This window comes from Megascapheus bottae, chromosome 5, assembly GCF_031878675.1.
Source record: "Megascapheus bottae isolate mThoBot1 chromosome 5, mThoBot2.hap1, whole genome shotgun sequence".
Lineage (NCBI taxonomy): Eukaryota > Metazoa > Chordata > Mammalia > Rodentia > Geomyidae > Megascapheus > Megascapheus bottae.
The window spans coordinates 14806603-14832436 of record NC_143513.1 but is presented as its reverse complement, the minus strand read 5'-3'; the positions used below and the strand labels follow the sequence as shown (position 1 = coordinate 14832436).

At 39.1% G+C, this 25834-nt stretch overlaps 1 protein-coding gene across 1 annotated transcript in view; it reads right to left on the bottom strand.

Moving 5' to 3' along the window:
- The window catches only part of Bzw2 (basic leucine zipper and W2 domains 2), a 49066-nt gene extending 23839 nt beyond the window's left edge, over positions 1-25227 (bottom strand). Inside the window, exons 1-3 of the mRNA XM_090332724.1 lie at positions 25121-25227; positions 11427-11491; positions 3473-3649 (exon numbers count right to left, since the gene is read on the bottom strand). Of these exons, the coding sequence (XP_090188850.1) occupies positions 3473-3649; positions 11427-11484 (235 nt within the window). The 5' untranslated portion in view covers positions 11485-11491; positions 25121-25227. The remainder of the gene's footprint in view (positions 1-3472; positions 3650-11426; positions 11492-25120) is intronic.
- Positions 25228-25834: the final 607 nt, after the last annotated feature.

Here is a 25834-nt window from a genome sequence, read left to right as displayed (position 1 = left end):
AAGTGAGATAATGAACAACCAGGCCACACTTTGACCAACTACATAAATACCTTGATCCCTGCCCCAAACCTTCCTCTGTTTAAACCTAAAGCTGATGTGAAAATCAGGAAGATAAGCTGAAATGCTTACTTTTCCTTTGGCCCAACCTATGTTTCTGTGGCGATTTAATCATTCATTTCTGACCCTCTACCATTACTTCCATTAAAATTCTTTGGGCTGAGTGGCTCAACCCAACATCTAGAATCCCTAGAATTGGGTCTCTGGCCTTTAACTTCAGCTATAATATATTGGGGCGGTTGAAAGTAAGAGTTGTTTAACAAGCGGCACCCCAGAGAGTTATGAAGAACTTAGTAGACTCAAGAGAGGAAAGAAATAAAAATAATTCAAGAATGCCAACAGAGTTTTAAGTGTGCTCTAGATATCATATAGAACTGAAAATACTCTGTACAGTTGTACTTCAGTAACAACAAGATCCCCTATGATTGACTAATGATGACTGCCAGTATATTGATTAAAAAAATATACTACAATTAATGGAACACTAAAAGTTAAAAAATCAGATTGCAAGTGGTCAATCTCACTGTAAGCTAAAAAATACCTATCAATTACTTAATTGACAAAGACCTAAAAAAAACTGCTAAAGTTGGACACAAAAAGGACTTACAAATTTTGATAAGAAGTTCTTTTTTTTTTAAGTGCTGGTAGGGTACTTTGAACCCTGAGTCTTGAGCTCTTCAGTGTTTTCACTCATGGCTAGTTCTCTACTACTTGAGCATTAAGCTTCCAGTTTTACAGCACTCCTTCTGATAATTATTTTTTTTTCTTTCAGGTAGATTCAAATAAATAGAAACATCTCTATCCTCTAATACATTAATCATTTGCTAAGTACATGAAGATATAAACAGATAAAAAGCACAAGGATGTGTATTTAGATGCTGATGGTGTTTATCATGATAAAAACTGGAAACAAATATTTTTTCTACTTACCAAAATACTATTAATTTCTTTGTGCTCTTATACTATTATTTCCTGCACACTTCCACTCTCTCCCTATCTTGCTCATTCGTTCCATTCCTCACTTTCATCCCTTGAATTATTACACCTATACTCTTATCAATTGTTAATCTACAAGTTCATTTTTAAGAAACAAGGTTCCAATCCTCTAATAACCATACAAGAGAAGAGACTGAAGTTCTCAATCACTTTTTACTTCTGAAACAAACATTTTTTACACCACATTGGCTGCAATTCTCCCCCCAGACAAAAGACAATCACCTAACGTAACATTTAGGGGTATAAAAACCAAAATACAGGGGCCGGGAGTTTGGCCTAGTGGTTAAAGTGCTTGCCTAGCATGCATGAAGACCCAAGTTTGATTCCTTGGTACCACATACATAGAAAAAAGCTGGAAGTGGTGCTGAGGCTCAAGTGGTAGAGCTCTAGCCTTGAGAAAGTCCAAGGACATTGCTCAGGCCCTGAGCTCAAGCCCAGGACTGGCAAAAAAAAAAAAAAACAACAACAAAAAAATACATTGCTGAGTAAATACAAAGTACTGACCACAGTATTGTATTTGTATAGTATGGCTCAATTCTTCAAAGTTAAAAGAGATGCTAGAAGGGAATGAACCAAAACATTATTATGGTTATTCTGGATATTTAAGATTTGATTATGCTATCTGTAGCTTTTTTTTGTCAGTGATAGGACTTGAATTCTGGGCCTGGGCGTTTGGCCTTGAGCTCTTCAGCTCAAGGCTATCATCCTACCCCTTGAGTCATAGCACCACTTCCGCTATTTGTAGCTTTGTCTTTCTTTCTTTTCTTTTGTCGTTTGTGGGGCTTGAACTCTGGGCTTGGGCGCTGTTCCTGAGCTCTTCAGCTCAAGGCTACTGCCCTACCCCTTGAGCCACAGCACCACTTCTATCTGTAGCTTTTATACTTGGACTTCAAGTACCTCTAGTAATAATGAGTGATCTGCATAAATGACACAACTAATTCCGCATTTAGTGAAACCAGTAATGCATGACAGGGAATACATATCACAACAAATGTCAGGAAATCTATATTCAAAATAGACTCCATTCTTTCTTCTAGAGATGTTCCTTGTGTCAAAGTCAAAGTGATTAATTTGAGTAGTTTGTCTTTATCAATGCTACCATTGATAGCCTTTAGGCCTGGGAATTTTGTATTGTGTTAAATGGTTTGTTGCATAATGGCTTATATAGCTTAACTGAACTACATTCCCAAGGCAATCCCAAAATGCTTCTAAATACTTGCACATGTACCCTAGACAATTGAAACCCATAGACCCAAAACAATGAACTTCTAGTAACTATGGCCAGCATACAAACCAATCCTAAAAACTCAGGTGTATGAATGACTATGAGAGGAATAATACTGGCTACAATATGTAATAAGCATGTGGACCAGCTCTTCATCTAATGCCCCTGCTTTGTATGGTATAATTTTTACACTGCTTTAATAATTTCCATTCTTCTACCTTTACTCCTTTTAGCTTAGTATTCAGAATTTAAAGAATTTTTTCTTGTCAGTCATGAGGCTTGAACTTGGGGCCTGGGCACAGTCTCTGAGCCACAGCTCCACTTATGGTTTTTTGACTAGTTAACTGGAGATGAGTCTCAAGGGGACTTTTCTGCCTGGGCTGGCTTCGAACTGCGATCTTTAGACTTCAGCCTTCTGAGTAGCTAGAATTACAGGTATGAGCCAACTGGTATCGGGCTTAAATAATTTTTTTTGGTCAGTTGTGGGGCTTGAACTCTGGGCCCAGGAACTGTTCCTGAGCTCTTTAGCTCAAGGCTACTGCTCCACTTAAATAATTTAAAAATTTTATTCCACAGCTATTTCATTACTTATGGATGAAATTATTTAATTTTATTGGCAATTGTATTTCCAAGAATCAAAAAAAAAGAGATCAGATTCAAAGGAAAAGTTGCCACACTCTTATTTTTGTGCTGGTACTAGGGCTTTAACTCAGGGCCTGGGCTGTCCCTTAGCTTTTTGACTCTAGGTTGGAGCTCTACCATTTGAGCCACAGCTCTACTTCTAGATTTTTGCTGACTACTTGGATTTAAGAGGCTCACAGACTTTCTTGCCTGGTTGGGTTCAAACTGTGATCCTCAAGATCCTGGGTTCCTGAGTAGTTAAGATTACCTGTGTGAGCCACAGGTGCTTGGCTATCCTACTCTTTTTAAAAAAAGGGTAATCTTATGCTAAAGCACTTAAGGATCAAAGATGTATGGGACAATTTGGTTTTAGTTACAGCATAGTGGACAATGGTGATATAATGTTAACAAAATCCTCTGTCCCATGCCTTTAGTAATAGTAGGTTCCTATCTTTATTTTTTAACTCAACTAAATCTAAGTTTATAAACTAAGTTTATAAAGATTCTATCTCATAAAGAGATGTTAAAACAGATTCAAATATCTGCTAAAAGATGCTACATTACAGGGCTTACCAAGCATACTGCCAGCCACCAGGATATCAAAGAGTGTGTCTGCATAGCGACGGTAGTCTAATCTTGAGCCAGTGGAGTCCAGAAACTTGGCTACAGCCTCAAGGTCATCACCAGCTTCATTAAGCCCCTGGACAAGTGTATCCCTGAAAACTGTGGGTTCGAATTTCTCTTTTTCATCTGAAACAACAAAAAAAATCATAAAATTATTCCTTTTTATACATTATATTCTCCATAAAGACAAGGCACCCTTTACTTTCTTCATTGATCCTTATAGAGATTATAGAGAATCAGAAGGACAATGTAAGTTTTACTGTCAGATTTTCATGTCCTGAAAACTCTTGTTTAAACACTTACTCAGGTCAATAGTTTATTTCCATTCAAAGGAGCCATAAGCATATTTTAACCATTATATTTATCATTGTTCATTTGTTCAAGGCCAATGTAATCTATTAACTCTGACCATGAAAGAAAAAAATGTCAATTAAAGATCAAGTTGTCATTTTAACTAAGCTTCAGTTAGTAAATTATCCAGATTCCACAATTCCTCAACATTCTCCTATAATTCCCCAAATATATGAGAAATATAAACAGATTGAAAAGTATATGTAGATATATTATAGCCGCAATGCAGATGCCTGAACTTTTTGGCCTCTTGACTCTTTGCAATTCTTTTCTTTTTTCCACATATTTTTTTTTATTGTAATTGATAGAAGGGTTACATTATATTCACCAGATAGAAGGTGCATTACTTCACAAGCATTGATACCCTTTCTCATGTCTTGGTCCCCATTTCCCTCCCCTTACCCCCGCCCCTCATCTTGTTTTCCCCTCTTCCCTATCTGAATTCAAATAACCAAATATGCATATATACAGCCTTTGCAATTCTTTAACCGGAGATTTCAAAGACTTTTTTTGCCCATGGACTTTGTACCTCTAGGCACTGATTTTATCAGAAATTAAGCAGAACACTTTAGCACATTTATTAAGCTAAAAAATTACTGAGAATTAACAGTATTGTGGGAAGAGTAGTATTTGTACTCATGTAAATCTTTTTCTAATTTTTTTGATATTGCAGTTGGGATTTGAACTCAATGCACTCTTCAACTTGATTCATGCCTAAACTTCAGCTTTTGGCTGATTAATTGGAGATAAAAACAGCTTCATGGATTTGTCAGTCTGAACTGGATTTGAACTTTGATTCTCACATGTCAGCCTCCTAGATTTACAAGCATGACCCGTATACTACAAGTGGACTTATACTTCTCATATTCAGTCTACTGAAACATCACACATCCAACACATTCTGGAAATCTTGACTATAAACTCAGGAGAATATGGGAAAACAGTAAATATTCTGAGTATTTCACCTGAAAAGACTTCAGAGGATTTAAGGGAAAGCAGATGCTGTATAGTTTTTTATTCTCAGTCAACACTGGTTAGATAAATATAGAACAACCACAGGGGCACTAATTAAATGTATAAACGAGCTGCATGATGTGGCATGTTGTTTCTGGAAATCACAGAACAGAAGGAACTCTGGTCTTGACTCTAGAGACAAGCTTTGTCTAGATGTCGAAGGAGGAGAGATAAAGGGGAAGAGGATGAAAAGGGTGGAAGGATGCTATAAATATATTTCATGAATAAAAATGAATTCCTAGCCTTGGTGCCAAAGACATCTATAATCCTAGTGACTCAGGGGGCTAAGATCTGAGAATTTTGGTCTTCAGGCAAATTAGATAGACAAATCCTCAAACCTCTTAATTTATCAGTAAAAAAAGCATAAGTGGAACTGTGGCTCATATCCTATTGCAACAGAAAACTAGGTAACAGTGTGGCAAAATATGGCAAGAAAAAAACTGAAGGAATAGGCTGCTTGAGATCCTAGCCTGATCAGTCAAAGTGGATCCCTGTAGACAGATTTAGGGAACATTGTATTCTTTGAAGTTGTGAGGGAAAACAAAATGAAAATAGCAAGTATCAAGAAACTGAATGATATGAATTGTTCCAATTCATGCAACAGAAAATTTCTTCTGAAGAAAAACACCTAGCATTCTAGGGTCCAAGGCAAAACAATAAGATCAAAGCAAAGCGAGACTATACTGAAACTCACAGTAAAGAATAACTATCCAGGAAGCCATAAGATCTTGGGGTAGGGAGGGGAAATAAAACAAACAAACAAAAAACCCATAAGAGCGGGCAAGAATTATTTTCGTGGATGATGAGAAACAGCATTTCCAGCATTTCAAGTCAATAGCAGGTCTGACAATAGCCAGACTACTGTGACATAATTTTTTTTTTTTTGCCAGTCTTGGGCTTGAACTCAGGGCCTGAGCACTGTCTTTGGACTTTCTCAAGGCTAGAGCTCTACCACTTGAGCCTCAGCACCATTTCTGGCTTTTTTCTATGTATGTGGTACGGAGGAATCGAACCCAGGTCTTCATGCATGTTAGGCAAGCACTCTACCACTAGGCCAAACTCCCAGCCCCCATGATTTGTTTTTGATGATTTTTTTGTGTGTCTGTGACTAAGAATTCCTTCAGTATATTCTCCCTTGCTAGAATTCCTAAAGTGCCTTTCATTATAAGATTTACATAATAAAGGGGCAAGCTAAGATGAATTAGTTTCAAGGCATAGAAAATAAAATCCAAAGATGATAAATTACACAAGTTAATTTAATCCAGAAATTATAAAATAATATTCAGAAAGATAATAAGCAAATAGACAGTTCAGCTATGAAAAGCATGTACAAAGTCATAATAATATAAATTATTTACACTGGTCCAGATGAAGTTTATGCTACACTAAGAAGATACTGTAGGTCTAGGGACAGGAGAGATGCAAGTGAGTAGGGATGGGAAAATGCTGAAATTTTCAACTCTTGACCAAAGTGTGCTTTTAATAATTCCAACAGAAGGACCAAGAAATAACCATACAAGAATGCTAGTTGGGGGCCGGGAGTTTGGCCTAGTGGTTAAAGTGCTTGCCTAGCATGCACGAAGACCCAGGTTCAATTCCTTGGTACCACATACATAGAAAAAAACCGGAAGTGGTGCTGAGGCTCAAGTGGTAGAGCTCTAGCCTTGAGAAAGTCCAAGGACAGTGCTCAGGCCCTGAGCTCAAGCCCAGGACTGGCAAAAATAAATAAATAAATAAATAAATTGCCTTTAAAAAAAAAAAAGAATGCTAGTTGGCTGCATTGACATAAATATCAAAAGCAGCACTTACGAGAGTTGAAAGAGATTCTATTCTGTGGGGGAACAGACCTGCTGCTGTTAGAACATGTCTTACAGAACTTTGACTATTTAAGCCATGTGCTTGCATAATTTTGATAAAATTAAAACTACATTTTAAAACCACACCGTCTGGTTTGTGCAGACTGACGGTTTGCAGTTCTCCAGCAGACAGGATGGGCTGTAAGTAGTTAACACCACTTACATCAGCTTTAGAACAGGAGAATGGCATTAATTGTACCAGCTGGAGTCACAGGGTTTAAGATACCATAAAGACATACATAAGCTAGCTAGAATAATTGCCATAAACAAGAGAGAAAAAGTCCTTTTGATTCCATAAATGAAACATCATGCAGTCAAACAAAACACAACAGAAGAAAAAAAAAAGTATAATTAGGGTCTTGTTGGTTGAAGGGGGAGGGGAAATGGCTAGGAACTCTAGGGAGGGCTGGAGGAGGGGAATTACTGTATCTGTAAGCTACAGAAACTCACAGGCAAAGAAAACTGCACCTCATCCTCGGGGTCTAGCCAAAGGGTAACTCTTCATCCTAGGAAAAAGATGTTGCCTTTCCTGTAACACCAGAACACAGGAAATCAAAAGACCACAAGTCCTGTGACCAGCTTCAGTTGAGGCCATCTCCACTATGACATTGCTGCATATTTGAGTATTGACTCTGGTGGTAGATCAGATTTTGACTATTTGAAAATTACAAATTGAAGCGCTGGGAAATATGAATTGGTAAATGAGGAAAAGTTTCAGCTGTGCCAAGATCCAACATGGAAGATTTTTTTGTTGTTTTGAATTTCAGAGACAACTTAAAACCTTGCCTTCATGGAAAAAAATAGGCCTTCATTTTTGTATTATAATTTTCCAAGAGAAATGCCAAGAAAGAGAAGAAGCAAAAGCAGAAAGATCACACATCATGACTGGGACATTTCAATAGTGATGCATTAATCAGGTTAAATGAAGTTTACTTATAGCTTGACAATTGAAGCATTTGAAACAGTGACACATTCTTGTAGTTTGTATTCTTCACTTCAGGCTAAAAGAGCAGAAATGCTAGCAACATCCTAAAACATTATGCCATGCCTCCTTTGGTTTCAACTCAGCAAATCAAAACTCCCTTGAGTTAGGAGAAATATAATTAGGGTCTCAAATTTATACTGTGATGGTGAGTCATAAATGTGACAATGAATCATCAGTCATAATAGTTCTTGTACTGACAGAGAAACTGGCTTGTTCTTGACATTCAACTATGCTTGTGCATTAGTGACCTACATTCTTACTATCAGAACTACAATAACTGGTTAGTTAACCATTTGCTTGACTTACTAATAAAGTAATAAATAACCTAACCTGTATGTTTTCAAGGAGGTCACTAAGGTACTAAAATAAATTCTTATTTTCCTAACCATATACTACATGTGTTTCTCAATTTGTTTTTAATGCCACTTAGTGAAAAAGTTTTACCTTTTCAGTGTTGGGGATTAAATGAAGAGCTGTATGCAAATGTAGACAACTGCTCTACCACTAAGTTATATCCCAGCCCTGGAAATCTAACAGTATTTAAAACCAAAAGCACAGTTACAAATCTGAGATTAGCCTGAGTACAATGGTCACTTTGGATGTCTGCTATTTTATTCATTACCCTTCCTTTCTTATTTCCCCTATTCTTTGATACAATTAATGCCATATCCATTATTAAATATACTTCGTTTAGCAAAGCATAGCAAGAGCCAAGTGAAGGAATCATCAAACATTCAGGTTCCCACAAGTCACACTAGAAAAGTATGGAGAGTATACAAGATGAGCAAGATATGAATGTCTCATAAAGTAAAGGAGGGTCTGATGGAGATGGGAGTTTGGCCTGGTGGTAGAGTGCTTATCTAACATGCACGAAGACCTGAGTTTGATTCCTTAGTACCACATATATAGAAAAAAACAGAAATGGTACTGTGGCTCAAATGGTAGAGCTCTAGTCTTGAGAAACCCCAATGATAGTGTAGGCCCTGAGTTCAAGCCCCAGGACTGGCAAAAAAAAAAAAAAAAAAGTCTCAGGAAAGGAGGGTCTGTCTGAGTGGGGTTCTGTAGAATGTGTCCTAACACAATTTTTACATTTTGACATTAAACAGTAAGAAACACACTTTTTTTTTTTTTTGGGGGGGGGGTCAGTCATAGGGCTTGAACTCTGGGCTTGAGTGCTTTCACTGAGCTCTTCATCTCAAGCTACCACCCTACCCCTTGGGCCACAGCCCCACTTCCAGTTTTTAAGTGGTTAATTTGAGATAAGAATCTCATAGTCTTTAGTACCCAGGCTGGCTTTGAACTGGATCACCAGATCATAGCTTCCTGTGTAGCTAGAATTATAGATGTGAGCCACTGCTCGGCTACACTTTTTTTTAAACTTTGAGACACATCTCCAGAAAATAACCTATCAAATGTCCTTTACATATAATCAATAGTTTCACCCCTTCAGTTGTATACAACTACTGGACATTTATTTAAATCCACCCCATACTCAGAAGGAAATTTACCAGAATGAAGAGCAGAATATGAAGTTCTTACAATATTCTTTTTTGTCAGCATTTAGGCACAAAATGACTGCAGGGTTGCTTAAAACCCCAACAGATATGAGGTTTATGAACCCAGCTCAACTAGCAAATAAATTGTTTCTCCTCAGTGCTCTCTAAGTACTCTTGGGGCATAATTTTGACCATCAAATGAATCAGAGGCAAATGTGTTCATAATTAGAGAAAAGCCTTCTCATGGCAATCTAAAGGCCGATGGCAAGGGCGAGCTCACCTGTCAAATCATGCCCGCTGTTATGCAAGGTTGCAAGGCTTGGTTACAGTGAATCAGGAGCAGACTGGTTGAGGATCATGCTGGAAACCAGGTCTGGAACTGTATGGCTCATTCCTGATAACTCCTTCATACCTCATCTGTGTCTGTGTGTGTGACTTGAACAATTAGAGTATAAATGCATGCAGGGTAGCACCTCCTAGATAACTGCTTCCTGATTCCAATGGGGAATTGAGTGGAGATTGACACGAAGTCTCACTAGAGAGAGGGAGGTGGCACAACTACATTTGTACTTATAGCTAGAGATTTAAAAAAGAAAGTACAAATAGTAATTCTGTATGGTTACCTTTCAATGTCTTCATGTTTTGTGCACATGCAGCTTTTCTCAGCAGACAGGAAAAAGTTACAATCAGCCTCACGGCTATCTAGTGACTCACAAGTACTTCTGCTCCAATGCATCCATGGTTTGGAGCCCGACTATGGAACTACTTTTATGTTAAGTGGCATGAAACATGGGTTGCAAGGGCTCCCTCTGTACTGGTAATGCCAAGGGCATAGAATGAGGGTTATTACTCCTATGATTCTCACATGGGACTGCCTGGATAATTTATGTCTCATATACTTTTCAGTCACTGTTAAATCTAAACACCAGTCATATATATACACATATATATGTGTCAGGGCTTAGACTCAGAGGCTTGGGCTTTCTCAAGTCTAGAGCTCTATCACTTGAGCCATAGCCCCACTTCCATCTTTTTCTGTATTATCTGGTACCAGGGAATAGAACCCAGGGCTTCTTTGCACATGCTAGGCAACTACTTGGCCACACTCCTGGCCCTTAAAATTTTGTCTAATGTTTCCCCTTTGAAAGTGTTTCCCTGCTATTTTTATATCCCAGAAAATGTAATTATGAAAAACTGACAATTTATTTTTGCAATAGTGACAACACAAAGTCATGTTTAAAATATTCCTGATAAGGATAGTAAGAGAAAGTCACATAGTGGAAATTTTTGCAACTATTATCAAATTGCATCTACTCTATTCTACTTAAAACGCACTTTGAGGAAGTAAAAAACAAAACAAGAGGGTCTGGGAGTTTGGCCTGGTGGTAGAGTGCTTGCCTAGCATGCATGAAGACCTGGGTTTGATTCCTTGGTACCACATACATAGAAAAAGCAGGAAGTGGTGCTGTGGTTCAAGTGGTAGAGTTCTAGCTATTGTCACCTCTGCCATCAACATTTTCTTAAAAATTAAAAGCAAACACTGATGTTAAAAACTAAGTTTTCTTTTGTGTATGTGCTGGTTCAGGGGTTAATTCTGGGCCTGGGTACTGTCTTAAGTTTCTTTTTGTTCAATGCTGGCATTCAATTGCTTGAGCCACAGCTCCACTTCTGATTTTTAAGTGGTTAATTAGACATAAGAGTCTCACTTTCCTGGTGGGTGTGGATTTGAACCATGATAATCATGAGATCTCAGCCTCACAAGTAGCTAGGCTTTGAGGTGGACATGTCCTATGGCTAGCTGTGTATTTTAACAGCAAGTTTATTAGTTGCCTTTACTTTAGGGGTAACAATGCATAACTCAGGCTAAATGGCATTGAAACCTGAGCAACTGAAAGCTCTACTGCTGGAGTGGAGAACTAGGTTTTATAGAGAACAGAAGATTAGTAAGGTTTTGAGTATTAGAATTTTTCTACTGCAATATTATACTTTGATCTGAACCTTAAAAATGGAGGAAAATTGAGAGGATGAATAGAGTTGGAAGAGCTAGGGGAGAATTGTAAAAGGACATTGATCAACATGTAATATTCTCATAAACTAACATGTTTAATTGAAATCTCTCTGCACAACTACTTAAAAAATAACAAAAAAATCCAACTTTAAACACATACACACACACACACACACACCCCTCCACAACTTACCCCTTTTCCGAGTTTTGAACCGCTGGCCTGTGAGCACTGGCTTCTGATGCTTATTCATAAAATTTCTGAAAAACAAAAAATACATCAGAGCATTGGAGGTCAACATTAGGCAAAGTTAGAGAGACCCTAACTCAAAACCAAAATATATAGCTGGGAGTGGTGGCTCACACCTGTAATCCTACCTACTTAGGCTGAGATCTGAGGATTGCAGTTTAAAGCCAGCCTAGGCACTAACGTTCATGAGACTCTTATCTCAAATTAACCACCAGAAAACCTGAAGAGGCACGGTGGCTCAAGGAGTAGGGTGGTAGTCTTGAGCTGAAGAGCTCAGAGACAGCGCCCAGGCCCAGAGTTCAAGTCCCACAATAACTACACACACACACACACACGCACACGCACTCAATAGGGCTGGTAGCTCAAGTGGTTGAGCACTTTCCTAGCATGTGTAATGGCCTGGGTACAATTCCCAACCAGTACCAAAACAATACATGAATAGGAAAATTAATCATTTCTTAAAAATGGAAGGCATAACAGAGTGACAAACATGCAAGTAGTTGTTTTAACTGAGTTTACTACAAAGTAAAATAAATTTAATAGACCTTGATTTGAGATACCAAAGTCAGAATTAACAGCTTAAAAACAATGTGTCAGTGAAAACAGCAGAATTCAAGACCTGAATAAGTAATGGCTCTTTCTATATGGATGCAGCACAAACAAAGATATTATAAAACTCATTGAGTAATTTTCCTGTTGCCATTTTCATCATTTACTATGGATCAGCAAACATTTACTCCATACAAAAGTGAGCCAGGCATCAATGGCTCATGTCTGTAATCCTAGCTATTCAAGAGCCACAAGATTTGAAGCCAACAGAGAAAGTAAAGTCCATGAGAATCTTATTTCCAATTAATTAGCAAAAAGAGTCAGGAGTGGAGCTGTGGCTAAAATGGTAGATCACTACCTTTGAACAAAAGAAGCTCAGGGACAACACCCAGTTCAAATCTTGGGACTAACAAACACATATACACACTCAAATCCTAAATACACTTACTTGGTACTAAAATTGATGCCTTATATAAGTGTTTACTCATTTTATTTCCACTCCAAAAAGTACCTTTTTTTTTTTTTTCCTGGCCAGTCCTGGGGCTTGAACTCAGGGCCTGAGCATTATCCCTGGGCTTTCTCAAGGCTAGAGCTCTACCACTTGAGCCACAGCATCACTTCTGCCTTTTTGTACATATGTGGCACCAAGGAATCGAACCTAGGTCTTTGTGCATGTGAGGCAAGCACTCTATCACTAGGCTAAACTCCCGGCCCCAAATATGTACTCTTGTTTTAACTAAGTATTCAACTTATATAAATGTAACCCCTCTATAATCACCCTTACAATAAAATTAATCACACACATACACACAGACACACATGGAATTCAAATGTGAGATGTCTTTTTAAAACTTTTACTTTTGATCTAGACGATAACTCAGAATTTCCTATTAACTCTATCTTTCTGCCTTTTCTTTCTTTTAAATTAACGCAGAAATGTCACCAAACGATAGGAAAGAACTTTTGTACTTCCTCAAGTGGAAAAGCTAAAGTTTTTCTTCATAGCCCCATTACAGGGGCTTACTTTTCATATTCTCATAATACTCTATGTAGAGAATAGCATAACATAAATATAAAGATACATTCAACACAAACACCATCAAAATTTGAATTAAAAACAACAAAAAAAAACCCCCTCATTACCCAAAGACAAAATGAAGATAATCTATTCACCAAGAGTACCTATGGTTTAGCTGTTACTATTTGGGGCTGAGGCACAGCCTCCCTCTAAATTTAGCTTTCCATGCTACACAGTAATCTGTTCCAGCAAGGGTCAGCCTTTATAAGGTCCTTACTGAGCCATTATAAAAGCTCTGCCCTAAGAGAAGTCAGGGCAACCTAAATTTTTAAAAAAAGGGCTAGATAAAGCTTGGGAAAATAACAAAGAAACACTAATTAAGACAATTTTATTAGGCTACTGTCAAAAACAATTTATTACATTGTACTAAATAAGATAAACTAAATAAAGACAGACATGTTAATAAATATTAGAGTTTAATCAAGTACTTAAAGTTAAATTCATATGGAGTATAACCTACGTATCATTATTTTGGCACCCATTTAAAAAAAACAAACTAAAAATTGTACTCATTACTTTACTTATGGAATGGTAACCCTTCTGTACAACACTCTAATAATAAAATTACATTTTAAAAAGCACTGCAAAACAATAGCCCTGTGAACTAAACACATAGAAAATGCATAATCTCCTGACCCACAAAAGAGGAACAGCTCCATGGTATGGAACATTACGAAAACTTTGGAGCCGAAAATAGCAGATATATTTGCAATCACAGCACTAAGGAGGCTGAGTTGGGGGGCAGAAAGACCAAGAGTTCCAGGCCAGACTGGGTGACATCCTGAGACCCTGTCTTAAAAGTAACTAAGTAGCTGGGCACTGGCTGTTTATATCTATAATCCTAGCTACTTGGCAGGCTAATGAGGATCATGGTTTGAAACTAGCCCAGGCAGGAACGTTATGGAAGTTGAACTGTGGTTCAAATGTTAGGGCATTAAAGTCCCCGGACCAACACACACACACACACACACACACACACACACACACACACACACACACACACACACACACACACACACACACACACACACACACACACACACACACACACACACACACACACACACACACACACACACACACACACACACACACACACACACACACACACAGAAAAAAAGAAAAAGAAAAAAATGAAACTATTCATGAATTGTTTCCACCAATTAATATATTTTTGAGTACCTATTATTTCACCACTTCAGATTCCCTCTGCCTTAAGGACAAAGGACCTCTGCCCAGGCATGACACTGGACCAGCTGCATGGCTTGATCTCTTGGCACTAATCCTGTTAGCTGCCCCAGACACCAAAGTAGAATGATGTTGCATGGTGACCATTCAGTGAAAGGATCTACCAGACAGAGGTTGAACTTTCCAGTTGTCTCTACAAGGAGACAACTATAATTCAGAGAACCATCTTAAAATACTTTTGACTTTTCTGATTTAGCTGGTTTTTGAACTATGGTAACTGGCTTGATAGTATGCATATAGTATACAATCAATGTGATTTACCATTACAACCTTATGAACATTTATTGTCTATGGTAAGGACCACAAAATTGTTAGAAGCTTCCACACACAATATGCAAATAGAAAGTAGATCATAGTGGGGGCCCCAATCTAGAACAATATATCTAAAAGACCTGAAATTGTTCTTTATCTGATCTAATATGGTAGCTATAAATACATTTGGTCATCAAGCCCTGGAATCATGGCTACCATGACTGAAGAACTAAATATTTAATTTTATTTCATTTTTATCAATTAAAGCTGGGTGCCAGTGGCTCATACCTGTAATCCCAGTTACTCATGAGGTAGTTATCTGAGGATTGTGGTTCAAAGCCAGCCCAAGCCAAAAAGCCCTCATTCAGGAACATTGTTCAGACTCCTAAGGTTAAGCCCCAGAATTTGTTTTTTTTCTTAGACAAAAATAGGGATTTTTGTATTCCCTCCAAAGTAGAACATGTTTTGCCAATACAGAAGCTCAGCAAATATGAGCCATTCCCTAAAGTAGTTTGTGTTTAGCAGCAAGTTTCAAGAACTTTTTATTCCATACTCAAAATGAGTGAGATAATTTACTCTACAAAGAACTTGAAATTACTCATAATTATAAGTGATTCTTCCTTCCATTAAAGCTAAAACTGCCAGAATAAGCATCATGAAATCCTTTACAGAACATGTCAGATCCAGGACACCTCTGGGAGCTAAGTTCTCTCAAATGAAATAAAAATGATGTTAGCTCTCAAGGTTTAAATTATTAACACTCTAGAGCAATCAATTAAATATATGCCTCTAATAACACAGCACAAAGTGTTGCCCATATTAATAGTGTATTAGCTTGCTTTATACCCTTATCAGGATTTTGTAAGTTATAGCATCTTCATAATCAAAATCATCTAGCCTCTGCAAAAACATTCATCAAATGTTCTAACAAAGTCTATTAAAGTTATAGCACTAGAAAAAATTTATACCTAAAATAGCAGATGTCTAGGCATAAAACACTTGTAAATATCAAACACTTGTAAACATCAAAATGCCCATAATGCCCATGTTATTGCATTCTTCAAACTAAATGTGTTAATTTTGATGTTAAAATGCCTCAAAACCTGGCTCTAGATAAGACCTTCAGAACTTTTGTCTACATGATAACATTGTTATAACTGAAATTGTAAAACCTGAGAAGTTAGGAAACAATGCCACAAAATAAGCAAATATTCAATGATTACATGTTCATCTGTGGCTTAAATATATTGATGCATTAAGTATACTTTACAGTGTCTTTTATTTGTAAGGCATTGAATGAGAACAGTAGTTTTACCCAGAAATTACTGCCATATGGTCTCTGGGAGATGAAATTATCAATGTCTGCTGGCAGTTTTGGCCATCTGTAGAAGAGATAGGTAAGTGTAATGGAATCTAAATTTAAAGAAAATAACTTACCAGTACACAAAAAGAAGTAACTGGGGAGAAAGGAAAGCTTTTGTTTTAGTAGAAGCCAACTAATAAACAAGAGACAACAATGAATTAAAAAATGTATCAATCTGCAATTACTACACTAAAAAGTAATTCATGCAAGACCTGCTAAATCTGAAAGAACCTGCACAGGGCACAAGAACTTAATCTACAGGATATTTACATAACCTCAAAGTACCTTCATACAAGCTATAAAGGGAAACAATACACATTGGAGTAAAAAGACAAGTTCGTACTTGACAATGGGTTAATATCTTAGGTATCTTCAAAGTATCTGCACTGAGAAGAACATGATATATGATAAGCCACATGACACATGTGGTATTGTAGACAAAAATGCAAGACCTAAATCTAATCAGGAATGCTTGCCTAGGAATCTTCCAATCAATTTGTCTGTATTCTTCAAAAATGTCAATAGCTCTATAAAACCATTACTTCAGATTAAAAGATGATACAACAAAGACATAATATATAGTAAATGTATTATTGTTACATTGCGGTTGTAAAAGTAACTTATCCTGAGGAAATACTAAAACAAGAGGTAAGTATATACAACCTACTCTCAAACTGTTCAGAAATTAAAATGAAGATGTACATAAAGCAAAGGCAAACACAGGAAGCCAGAGGAATTTTAGGGAATAAAGTCTGGCATGAGGAATGATTTAGGGAGCGGAAAAAGCCCAGGAAACCAAACTCTATAACTTTAAGCCCCTCAGACCTGGCTTTGCTGTAATGTGAGAAATAACTCAGCTGGGTGACTGCACACTCAAGGAAAAAGCAAATTAACTCTATGAACCTGGTTGTAATAAATACTTCGGTTAATGAATTTTTTCCCTATTTTTCCATATACAAGGAAAAACCATTTAAATGCCTTCATTGGTAGATCAAAAAAGGAGGTTCTTTAACCCAATACATATACACCTAAACTACCTGAACCATGGTGTTTGTCAGCCATGATTGGGAAATAATTCCCCACAGTTCAGTCTTGATAAATGCAAAAAGGCAACCTCATGAAAAGAATGAAGTAAAAGTGAGGAGAAAAATATGCATGCAAAACAGACATGAGCTTTATGCTTAGTAGGCAGAAGCTTTATCACTTGAGCTACACTTCTAGCCTTGGATTTTTCTGGTTAACTGGAGGTGGAATCTACTGAGCTTTTCTTCCTCATTCGACCTCAATCCAAGTTCCTTCAGATCAGCCTCCTGAGTAGCTAGGATGACAGGCATGAGCCACCAGTGCCTGGCTCTGTTATGAATTCATTAAAAAAAAAAATACGTACACAAACAGCAAGATTAAGTAATCAGGTCAAGTACTTTTAATAAAAATGGTGGATGATTGTAAATCAAGACGCCTGATTTCCATAAATGGCATTATAAGGTAATACTTTTAAAAAATGACTTCAAAGATGCATTGTTTAACTGAAATTTCAATAGAGTAAACTCATATATTAAAAAGTGCTGACTTGGGGCCGGGAGTTTGGCCTAGTTGTTAAAGTGCTTGCCTAGCATGCATGAAGACCCGGGTTCGATTCCTCGGTATCACATACATAGAAAAAAGCCAGAAGTGGTGCTGAGGCTCAAGTGGTAGAGCTCTAGCCTTGAGAAAGTCCAAGGACAGTGCCCTGAGCTCAAGCCCAGGACTGGCAAAAAAAAAAAAAAAAAAAAGTGCTGACTTGAGGGCTCACACCTTCCAAGAATCTGGGTTTATTTATTATCTGGTATCTATTATGCCAGTTTATTTCATTATATAAGCTATAGATTTTATTAATGATAATGCTTACCACTTAATTATTTGTAACAATATGAAAGTAAACACATCTTATAGATGTGTTCTTTGGGAAGTACATACATAAATATTACAATACAATTCTATCATCAGTTTTAATATTATATTAATATGGTATCTTGGTTCAAATGGGAAGTCAGAGGATAAGCTATTAAACTAAGAGTAGTAAAGTATAGTAGAAGATTTTAAAGAAGAGAGGAATGGAATCTTCTAAAGAAAAAAAAAGTCCTCACTATAAACAATAGAAGAAACAGAATAAAACACAATAGTAACAGTTGTGGACCATGCCGCTAATCTCCAGGTTCTCAAGAGGTGATGATCAATGATCAAGGAAATTCCTAGGTTCAAGGCTAGCCCTGGTCAAAGAAAAAAAAAAAAAACTGGGGAAAACTACCTCAGCTCATTAGCTAGGTACAGTGGCATAAGCCTGTGGTCCCAGCATAGGTCGGGGTGGGTAGGGGTGTGGGCAGGAATCCAAATGTTTACTCACATTCTGCTCTATTCTCCCAGTAGGGGACCTGCTCAAGCTTGTCTAGCAGAGGAAATAATAGTTGAAAAGTTACACACACACACACTATCCACATTTTAAGAACATGGACTGATATTAAATGGGGCACACCCATTAATATGAGACTTCTTTCTCTGAAGCCATTTTATAGGAATAGATTATACCTATAAATTCAACTTAAAGGTATGGGTGGGGATAAGACTAGTGTAGTACTACAAACTTCTTCAATCATACTTTTAACGTAATTCAAATATACAGGGAATAATTTGTGAAATATACCAAGTCTGGAGCTAGGAACAACGAAAACCAAATCAAATCAATTTCATGGTGCTTGTTCTGTTTCTTCTCTTGCAATACTACTTGAGTCACAGCTCCATGTATGGCTTTTTTGGTGACTAATTGGCGTAAGAGTCTCACAGACTTTCTATCCAGAATGGTTTCAAACTGTGATTCTCAGACCTAAGACTACTGATTAGCTAGGATTGGAGGGTGAGAGCCACTGGTGACCAGTGTACTTTTTAGAAGATGAAATTTTTGCCTCAAGCAGTAACAAAAAAGGAGAGAGAGGAGAAGGAGGAAAAAAAGGAAGAGGACGACGAGGAGGGCAGCAAGAAGTTATAAGCAGAGTGATCTCTAGTATGTCAGAATATATCCTACTATACATTGGAGTTGCAATTGTGTTTGTTAATTCTTTAATAACTATATGGTTTTATAGTTGTAATTAAAACTTGACACCCATGAAGAATGGAGCACTTTGGAACCGGGTTCTGCATCCAGGCTTTCCAATCCACACCTCAGATAAATTCTGGTGAAGTCAAAGCATTTGTTTGAAGTGATGCTCTTGGTTTCAAAACTGGTAGTACAGTGGAAATGCAAGCAGAAAGATCCCTGCCCATCAGGAAATTACATAGCTGGGAGAGTAGGACCAAAACCTGACAGGACCAGTGCTCTTTGAAGGAGCCCAAGTTGTTTCACTGTTGTAGAAAGTTATTTATACAGTTCCTGAAGGCAGCTTTTTCATTATTTGCCTCACAGATTTTTATGGTTTGGAATTAGATAGAGTAGAGCATAAATATTAATTCAAGGTCTAGTTCAGCACTTAGATGAATTGAATTAGCATACATTGCCTCCAAAATACCAAATAGCTCTCCATAAAGCTCTATTAAGGAAAGCAGCCACTTAGCTTTAGCGAGAGGATTTAATTAAAATACTGTCTCTTAGGGGCATACAAATATTAGGAAATTTATGGCACTATGATTGCTGTAACACTGTTGGATCCCATTTTTAAATTATTTCCTGCATAGGTTCAATAGGAACAAAACCACAATCTTCACATTCTCAAACATTGGCGCTATATCCTTTTTCCTTTAACCAGCAGTTTCCTCTACGCCATCCATTTGGGTGCCCTTTCCTGTTTATAATCCACCCATTCTATTACCTTGTACACAGAGAAAAACACTCATGTTCCCCTCCCTCATTTTCTTATAAAGAACCATAAATCAAAGAAAAGGTACAGCTGCATCTGAAAAGCTAGCTACTTAGGAGGTTGAGATCGGAGGATTGCAGTTCAAAGCCAGCCTTGTCAGGAAAGTCCCCATGAAAGCCCCAGGATCTCCAAAAACCTCGAAGTGGTGCTGTGGCTCAAGGTGGTGGCGTGCTAGCCTTGACCAAAATTGCTGTAGGATAGAGTACAAGCTCTGAGTTCAAGCCCGGTGATCCATTCAATCAACAAACACAACAATAAGGGATATGACACTTCCATATTAATATCAGCATATTTCTTTGTTTTTGCTGCAAACAAAAAATCCAAGAAATGCCCAATATTAAATCAAGAACTAATGATAACTTTATCTTCGGCATTGGAAAGAGGATGGTGCAGTGAGCTATCTTAATCTAGTTTTCTTTCAAAGCAGATAGCTTACAACTATGACTACCTGCGCATTCCTGGCACTCTTCACTCAACACATGCCAAATTTAGAACAAGCCAAATCATTCCACGTGGCTCCTAACTGCTTACAGGATCTTGTTGAAGATGTCTGTGGCCTCAATGTGGTTAGAGTCGGGAGGGCTGAAAATAAAAGTATTCTTGAGAATGACCTGCTTATAAAGGTAGATTTTTATGTTAAATCATGTCTTCTGAAAACTCTTCACAAAGACAAATGAAAAATAATACTGAGACTATCTAAAATAGGAAATAATTGCTTGAAGTGGTGCTAGGGGTCCAACCTACGCTACAAGGATGCTAGGTAAGCATTTGCATCACACTCCTAGCATTCAAAAAAAAATTTAAACATTTAAACATACAAACCCAAGTTGCAAAGTTACAAGAACTGGAAAAGAGGTGTCTAAATAAGTACTTTCTCCACACACAACAGCATAGCAGGCACTGTGATCCTGATTTTCCTATAGCCATGTTCTTTTCCTTAACAGTAGTGATTTTACTCACAATATATCTTTTTTTTTGGGGGGGGGGGCAGTCCTGGAGCTTTAACTCAGGGCCTGAGCACTGTCCTTGGGCTTTTTCCTCAAGGCTAGGACCCTGCCACTTGAGCCACAGAATCACTTCTGGCTTTATGTACAGAGGAATCAAACCCAGTCTTCATGCATGTTAGGCAAGCACTCTACCACTAGGTCAAACTCCCAGCCCACATTCGATCCTTTTATGAGAATGCCTTCTGAGTTGCTCATGAGGCAAAGTGAGGAAAATCAGTACTGGCCCTGTATTCACATCTTGACCATCTCAGCTAAACTGAAACATGTTGGTACAATTTGTCTTCAGAGTTATCTACAAATTACTTTGCTAAAAAAAAAAAAAAAAGGATGGAATTGCCAGGAAGATAGTCATAAACCTAGGAAACAGGCACTGGGTAATGCTACCTGCTTTTATGGTACTGAGATGTTAAAATATGATGTGGTGTATTTATAGAAATGCACTATTCATAAGCTAATCCTTTGTAGATTTAGGTATAACTGTGGTACTGCTTAAATGAATAAATGCATAAGCTAAACTCAAGTTTAAAGAAAGAACATTTGTATTCATACTCCTTGAGTAAGTTATATAAAATACACAAAACAACAATTTTGTAGGGGCTGAAATACTTCCAAATTTTAATTTTAAAAACCTTATGGAAAAGTTCAAACATATGGAAAATTTTGAACATATCCCCAAATAGTATAACAAAGCTACTATTTGATGTCAACAAGTTATAATCTAGTCTATTTTGTCTCATTTATGTTTTTACGTCTCTGTCCCCCAATGTCATAGAATTATACTATAATGAATCTCAAATGTTGTATCATTTTCTTCTGAAACAGTTCAGAACCTATTATGTTAAAAGATCGTTGAAAACACAACTGTATATAAAACTGTTTTTAAAATTCTTACCACCACCAAGTGTCCAGCCAAAAAAATATAATAGTGTAAAATCAAATGTCAAGGAAAACAGAACCTTGTAAGTGCAATATCCAAACCTCAAAGATGATCTTTACCTTTGTACAACTGTGGATTAAAATTCAACCCCAAAATAGAAAGAAAATACTCTCTTAAAGCAGGGAGCAGGAGACCAGGGGCTTCAGTACAGTAAACGGGAATGATATGCAGACATTCACACTTATGCCATAGGACATTTTTTTTTCTTACTTGACAGCATTCATTAGAAAATCAAGAAACTTGAGATTCAAAACATTTCACAACTTTTTTCCCCATGGCTATGCCTGAATGTGCTTAGTGCCACATCACTTCACATTCCCAGGAAGGATTAGTCAAGTTGAGAAATTCACCTAAAAAAACTTAAAGAGATCAGATGCTTTCAACTCATCAGGTACTGACTGATACAGGGAATTCACTTAACAGGGATGTAGTGTGAGAAATGGAAATAAACTGAATTAGTCTTAACATTTAAGGAGAATGTGACAAGATGACCAGTTTATCAGATGGGTGCTGGGAAGAGAAAGGAGGTTATTCCAGGAAGAGAAATCAGGAACAAAGAACTGGAAATTACTGGTAGGTTAGGGAACCAGTAACGTGGTGACCTTAGGGCAGAAAGGGTAGGAGGGGCTGGTTGACTGGAAATGCCTGCTTGGGCTACTAGCTGGAGACTTTTTCCTGGGCCAAGGGGCCAGAGGCCAAGGGAGGCTACTCACGGAGGATCGGTCCTGTGAACACTGAAGTAAATTCCTTCAACTGAGAAATGTGAGGGAGAAGCCTGGTACTAAGGAATCGCTCCAACAGGGTGATAGTAGTAGAAATAGAGGTGATAAGACACATAGAAGAATATTTCAGACATGCCAAAAATGATTATTTTTGAAAGATATTCAGAAGAGTATATAGTTCAATTTCTATTATGCATGTGTTAGTATGTCCATCCTCATTTGTTAAAAACTCAGAAATATAGAATATATGTAAAAAGACATTTGCCAGTCATCTCCCCTTACTGTCTGAAAAGTAAAACACAAAAGGTTTTAAATATGGCCAATCTAGGTTCTAATTTAAGCACATAACTGTGGTTATAAGGAAATTAATTTTTTCCCTTATTTTCATAAGTAGGGACGATGTTGGCTAATCCTTGGGTTGTTAAGACAAATGGTTAAATTCCATACAAAGCATCTGGTAGAATATCTGGACAGACTAAATACTCAATATGATGAGCTGTTTTATTTCAATAAAACTTCTTCACTGTGAATACATTTTAATAAGCTCATTAGCTATTGACTGCTACATTAAATATATAAAGTGTACAGAACTATCCATGTAACCCCTCTAATGAGCACTATCCATTAAGAACTTGCTTCTAGAAATCCGAACACAATATATGACTTATCTGCATCTCTAGGCGAAATGTTAATTTCTTTGTCCTTACATGTCATTGACTCTAACTTTAGTCACGTATTCAGAGGACTAAATACCAACCAGGTGTCAAGAAAGCACCAAGGGAATAGATAAATTGTTATCCTCTAGGAACTGATAACCTCAGTGAGACAAACAGGTGTGACCTTCAAATAACCATGGCCCAGATTTGTCATAAGAGATGGAAATACTGGCAGTCAAGTCCTCAATGCTGCCTATGCCTCAGCTGGTTACATGTTAAGTCACATGTCTAGGTTACTCTTGCAGCCTTTTCTTAGATTTGTGGGTTCCTTTAGCATGATACATTATATATCAATTGTAATCCTGGTAGCATCAGCAGTCTTAAGTGTTACAAAATACTGGTCATTCTCAAAAGCCCTATTCCTGGCTTGAACAGCCTCTTCATTATTAAAGCATCACCAAACAAAAGTTGCTTTGTTACACATTGAGATGAATAATTTCAAACCATTTTCATGTGAAACGTTCTGGCACAGAGCTGCTCCTCCCTCCCCTTTTCCAAAGCTGAAGCTGGAGGTTGGGGGCAGGGACGGAGATGGGAAACTGATGGAAAGATTTTTTTTTAAAAAATTAAAACGAAGAGATAATGATGAACACCTTCCCTGTGTTTTTTATTTTTTCAGTAAAGGCTTTGGGAAAAAAAGGAAGGAGCAACACACACACACACACACACACACACACACACACACACACACACACACACACACACACACACACAGCATCGTGAAAAGAAAAGAGAGGTCCAGGAAATATTTAACAAAACCCATATACCTAATTATTCAAATATTTCTCTGACACAGTTGGGTCTCCAGAGAAACATCAGTACTAATCTGTAGAGAGAAACAATGTAACTGTAAATAATAGTTTCTAAAAAAGCTTCCATGGCGGATGCAAATATGTGGTGGAAGTGCTTCTACTAAGGGTGGCAGACTTACACATTTTAACAAGCATGTCTGGATCATGTCTGGATCACAGGAGGACGACGTGCTCACATTTATCCCTTATCGACCTATGGTGGAACCCTGGAGCTACACAGCTGAATGAAGGTTGGATTAAGAGGCTAATCTAAGACTATATATAGACAGCAACACCAATTTAATCTCCGCCCTCTTCACTCCCCCCCCCCCCCCTATTTCCATAAATCTCAACATCTGAGTTACAAAGAGGCTGGGAACTCTCGCGGAGCGAAGAGGCCCTTCCTTCCACCCCACCCCCTCCCTCCAGGCTGTCTCTCCTAAACCAAGGGTGGCGAGAGAGCAAGTGTAAATTGCTTTCCAAACACCCCTAAACAGGAACCACTGGGCAATCAGGTCCGGTTTTCATCTACAGCTACCGGAGGCCAAGAGGAGATGACAAGTGGGGGGGGGGTGCCGGGTGGGGGCTGTGGGGGAACAAGAGGGCTTGCCCAAAAGAGAATTAGCTTCTCCGACTCTCCCCCCTCCATGTGCGTTCCCCTAGCGCGCAAAGGAGGGTGCTTTCACGCCTGCACCCCTACCCCAGAACCCCAGCACCGGCTTCCCAGGGACGGCCTCCAGCGCTGCCACGCACGAGACCATGTGCAACCCGCCGCTGCCCACCGCGTGGCCGTCCACCTCCCCCCCCTTCCTCGTGCGCGCGCGGTCCCAGGGTCTCCGCGGGCGTCCAAACATGGGGAGACCGGAGGGCGGGGTCCTCACTGTGGGCGCAATGGGTGGGGGGCGATCGTGTGTGTGTGGTGCTGGGGTGAAGCGGGCACTTCCTCACCGACAGGCAGGCAGCCACCTCGGGAGGCACATGCTTCCTCCCCGCCAGCGCTGGCTCCGGATGCGAGACCCTGGGGAGAGGCTGCGGTCCCGGTCCGGGTCTCCCTCGGGGTTGTCTCGGCCTCACCTGGGTGACGTCTTACCTGTCCGAGGAGGTAGCGACGACGCGCGGGGCTGAGGGGCTGCGGCGGCTCCTGCAGCGGCAGTGGAGGAGGAGGAGACGGCGGCGGCGGCAGTGGCGGCGGCAGACAATGGAGGAGTGAAGGACAGACACATTGACATAGACTCACGGAATCCGGCTCCGCCCCGCCCCCGGGCCCTCCTCCCACCTCCTCCCGCCCCGCCCTCCTCTCGGAGTGCGCCCCTCTCCGGGGGATGTCACGGAAGAGACGGCGACACCCGAGGACCTCCGCGCACCGCCCCGGAGCCGCACCCGGAAAATCAGGTTACCCACTGCACATGCAGGATTCATGGGCGCGCGAAAATACCTGAACAGAAGAGGACGGAGGCGGTCAGACGCGCAGGGAATCCCTCAATCCCCCCCTCCACTCTGCTCCACTTGGTGAGGCCCGCATCGGCTGCTCCAATTGGAGTCCCTCACGGCCCCTTCTTGGGGCTCCGCCTCCGAGCCCGGCGGAGGGGGCGGTGTCTTGCCGCTGGGCCTGCGGGGACCGCGCGCCTGGCTCGCCCGAGCTCGCCCGGAGCCCGCCGGCCTGCTACGGAGAGCGAGGGGAGAAGTCTACCTCTTCCGTCGTTGGCCACTCTGTGTCCTGTTCTCAAGTTGCCACATTGCAGCTGACTTTCCTTAACACAGACACATTTTCTCTCTTCTCTCTCCTCCCTCTCTCTCCCCCCCC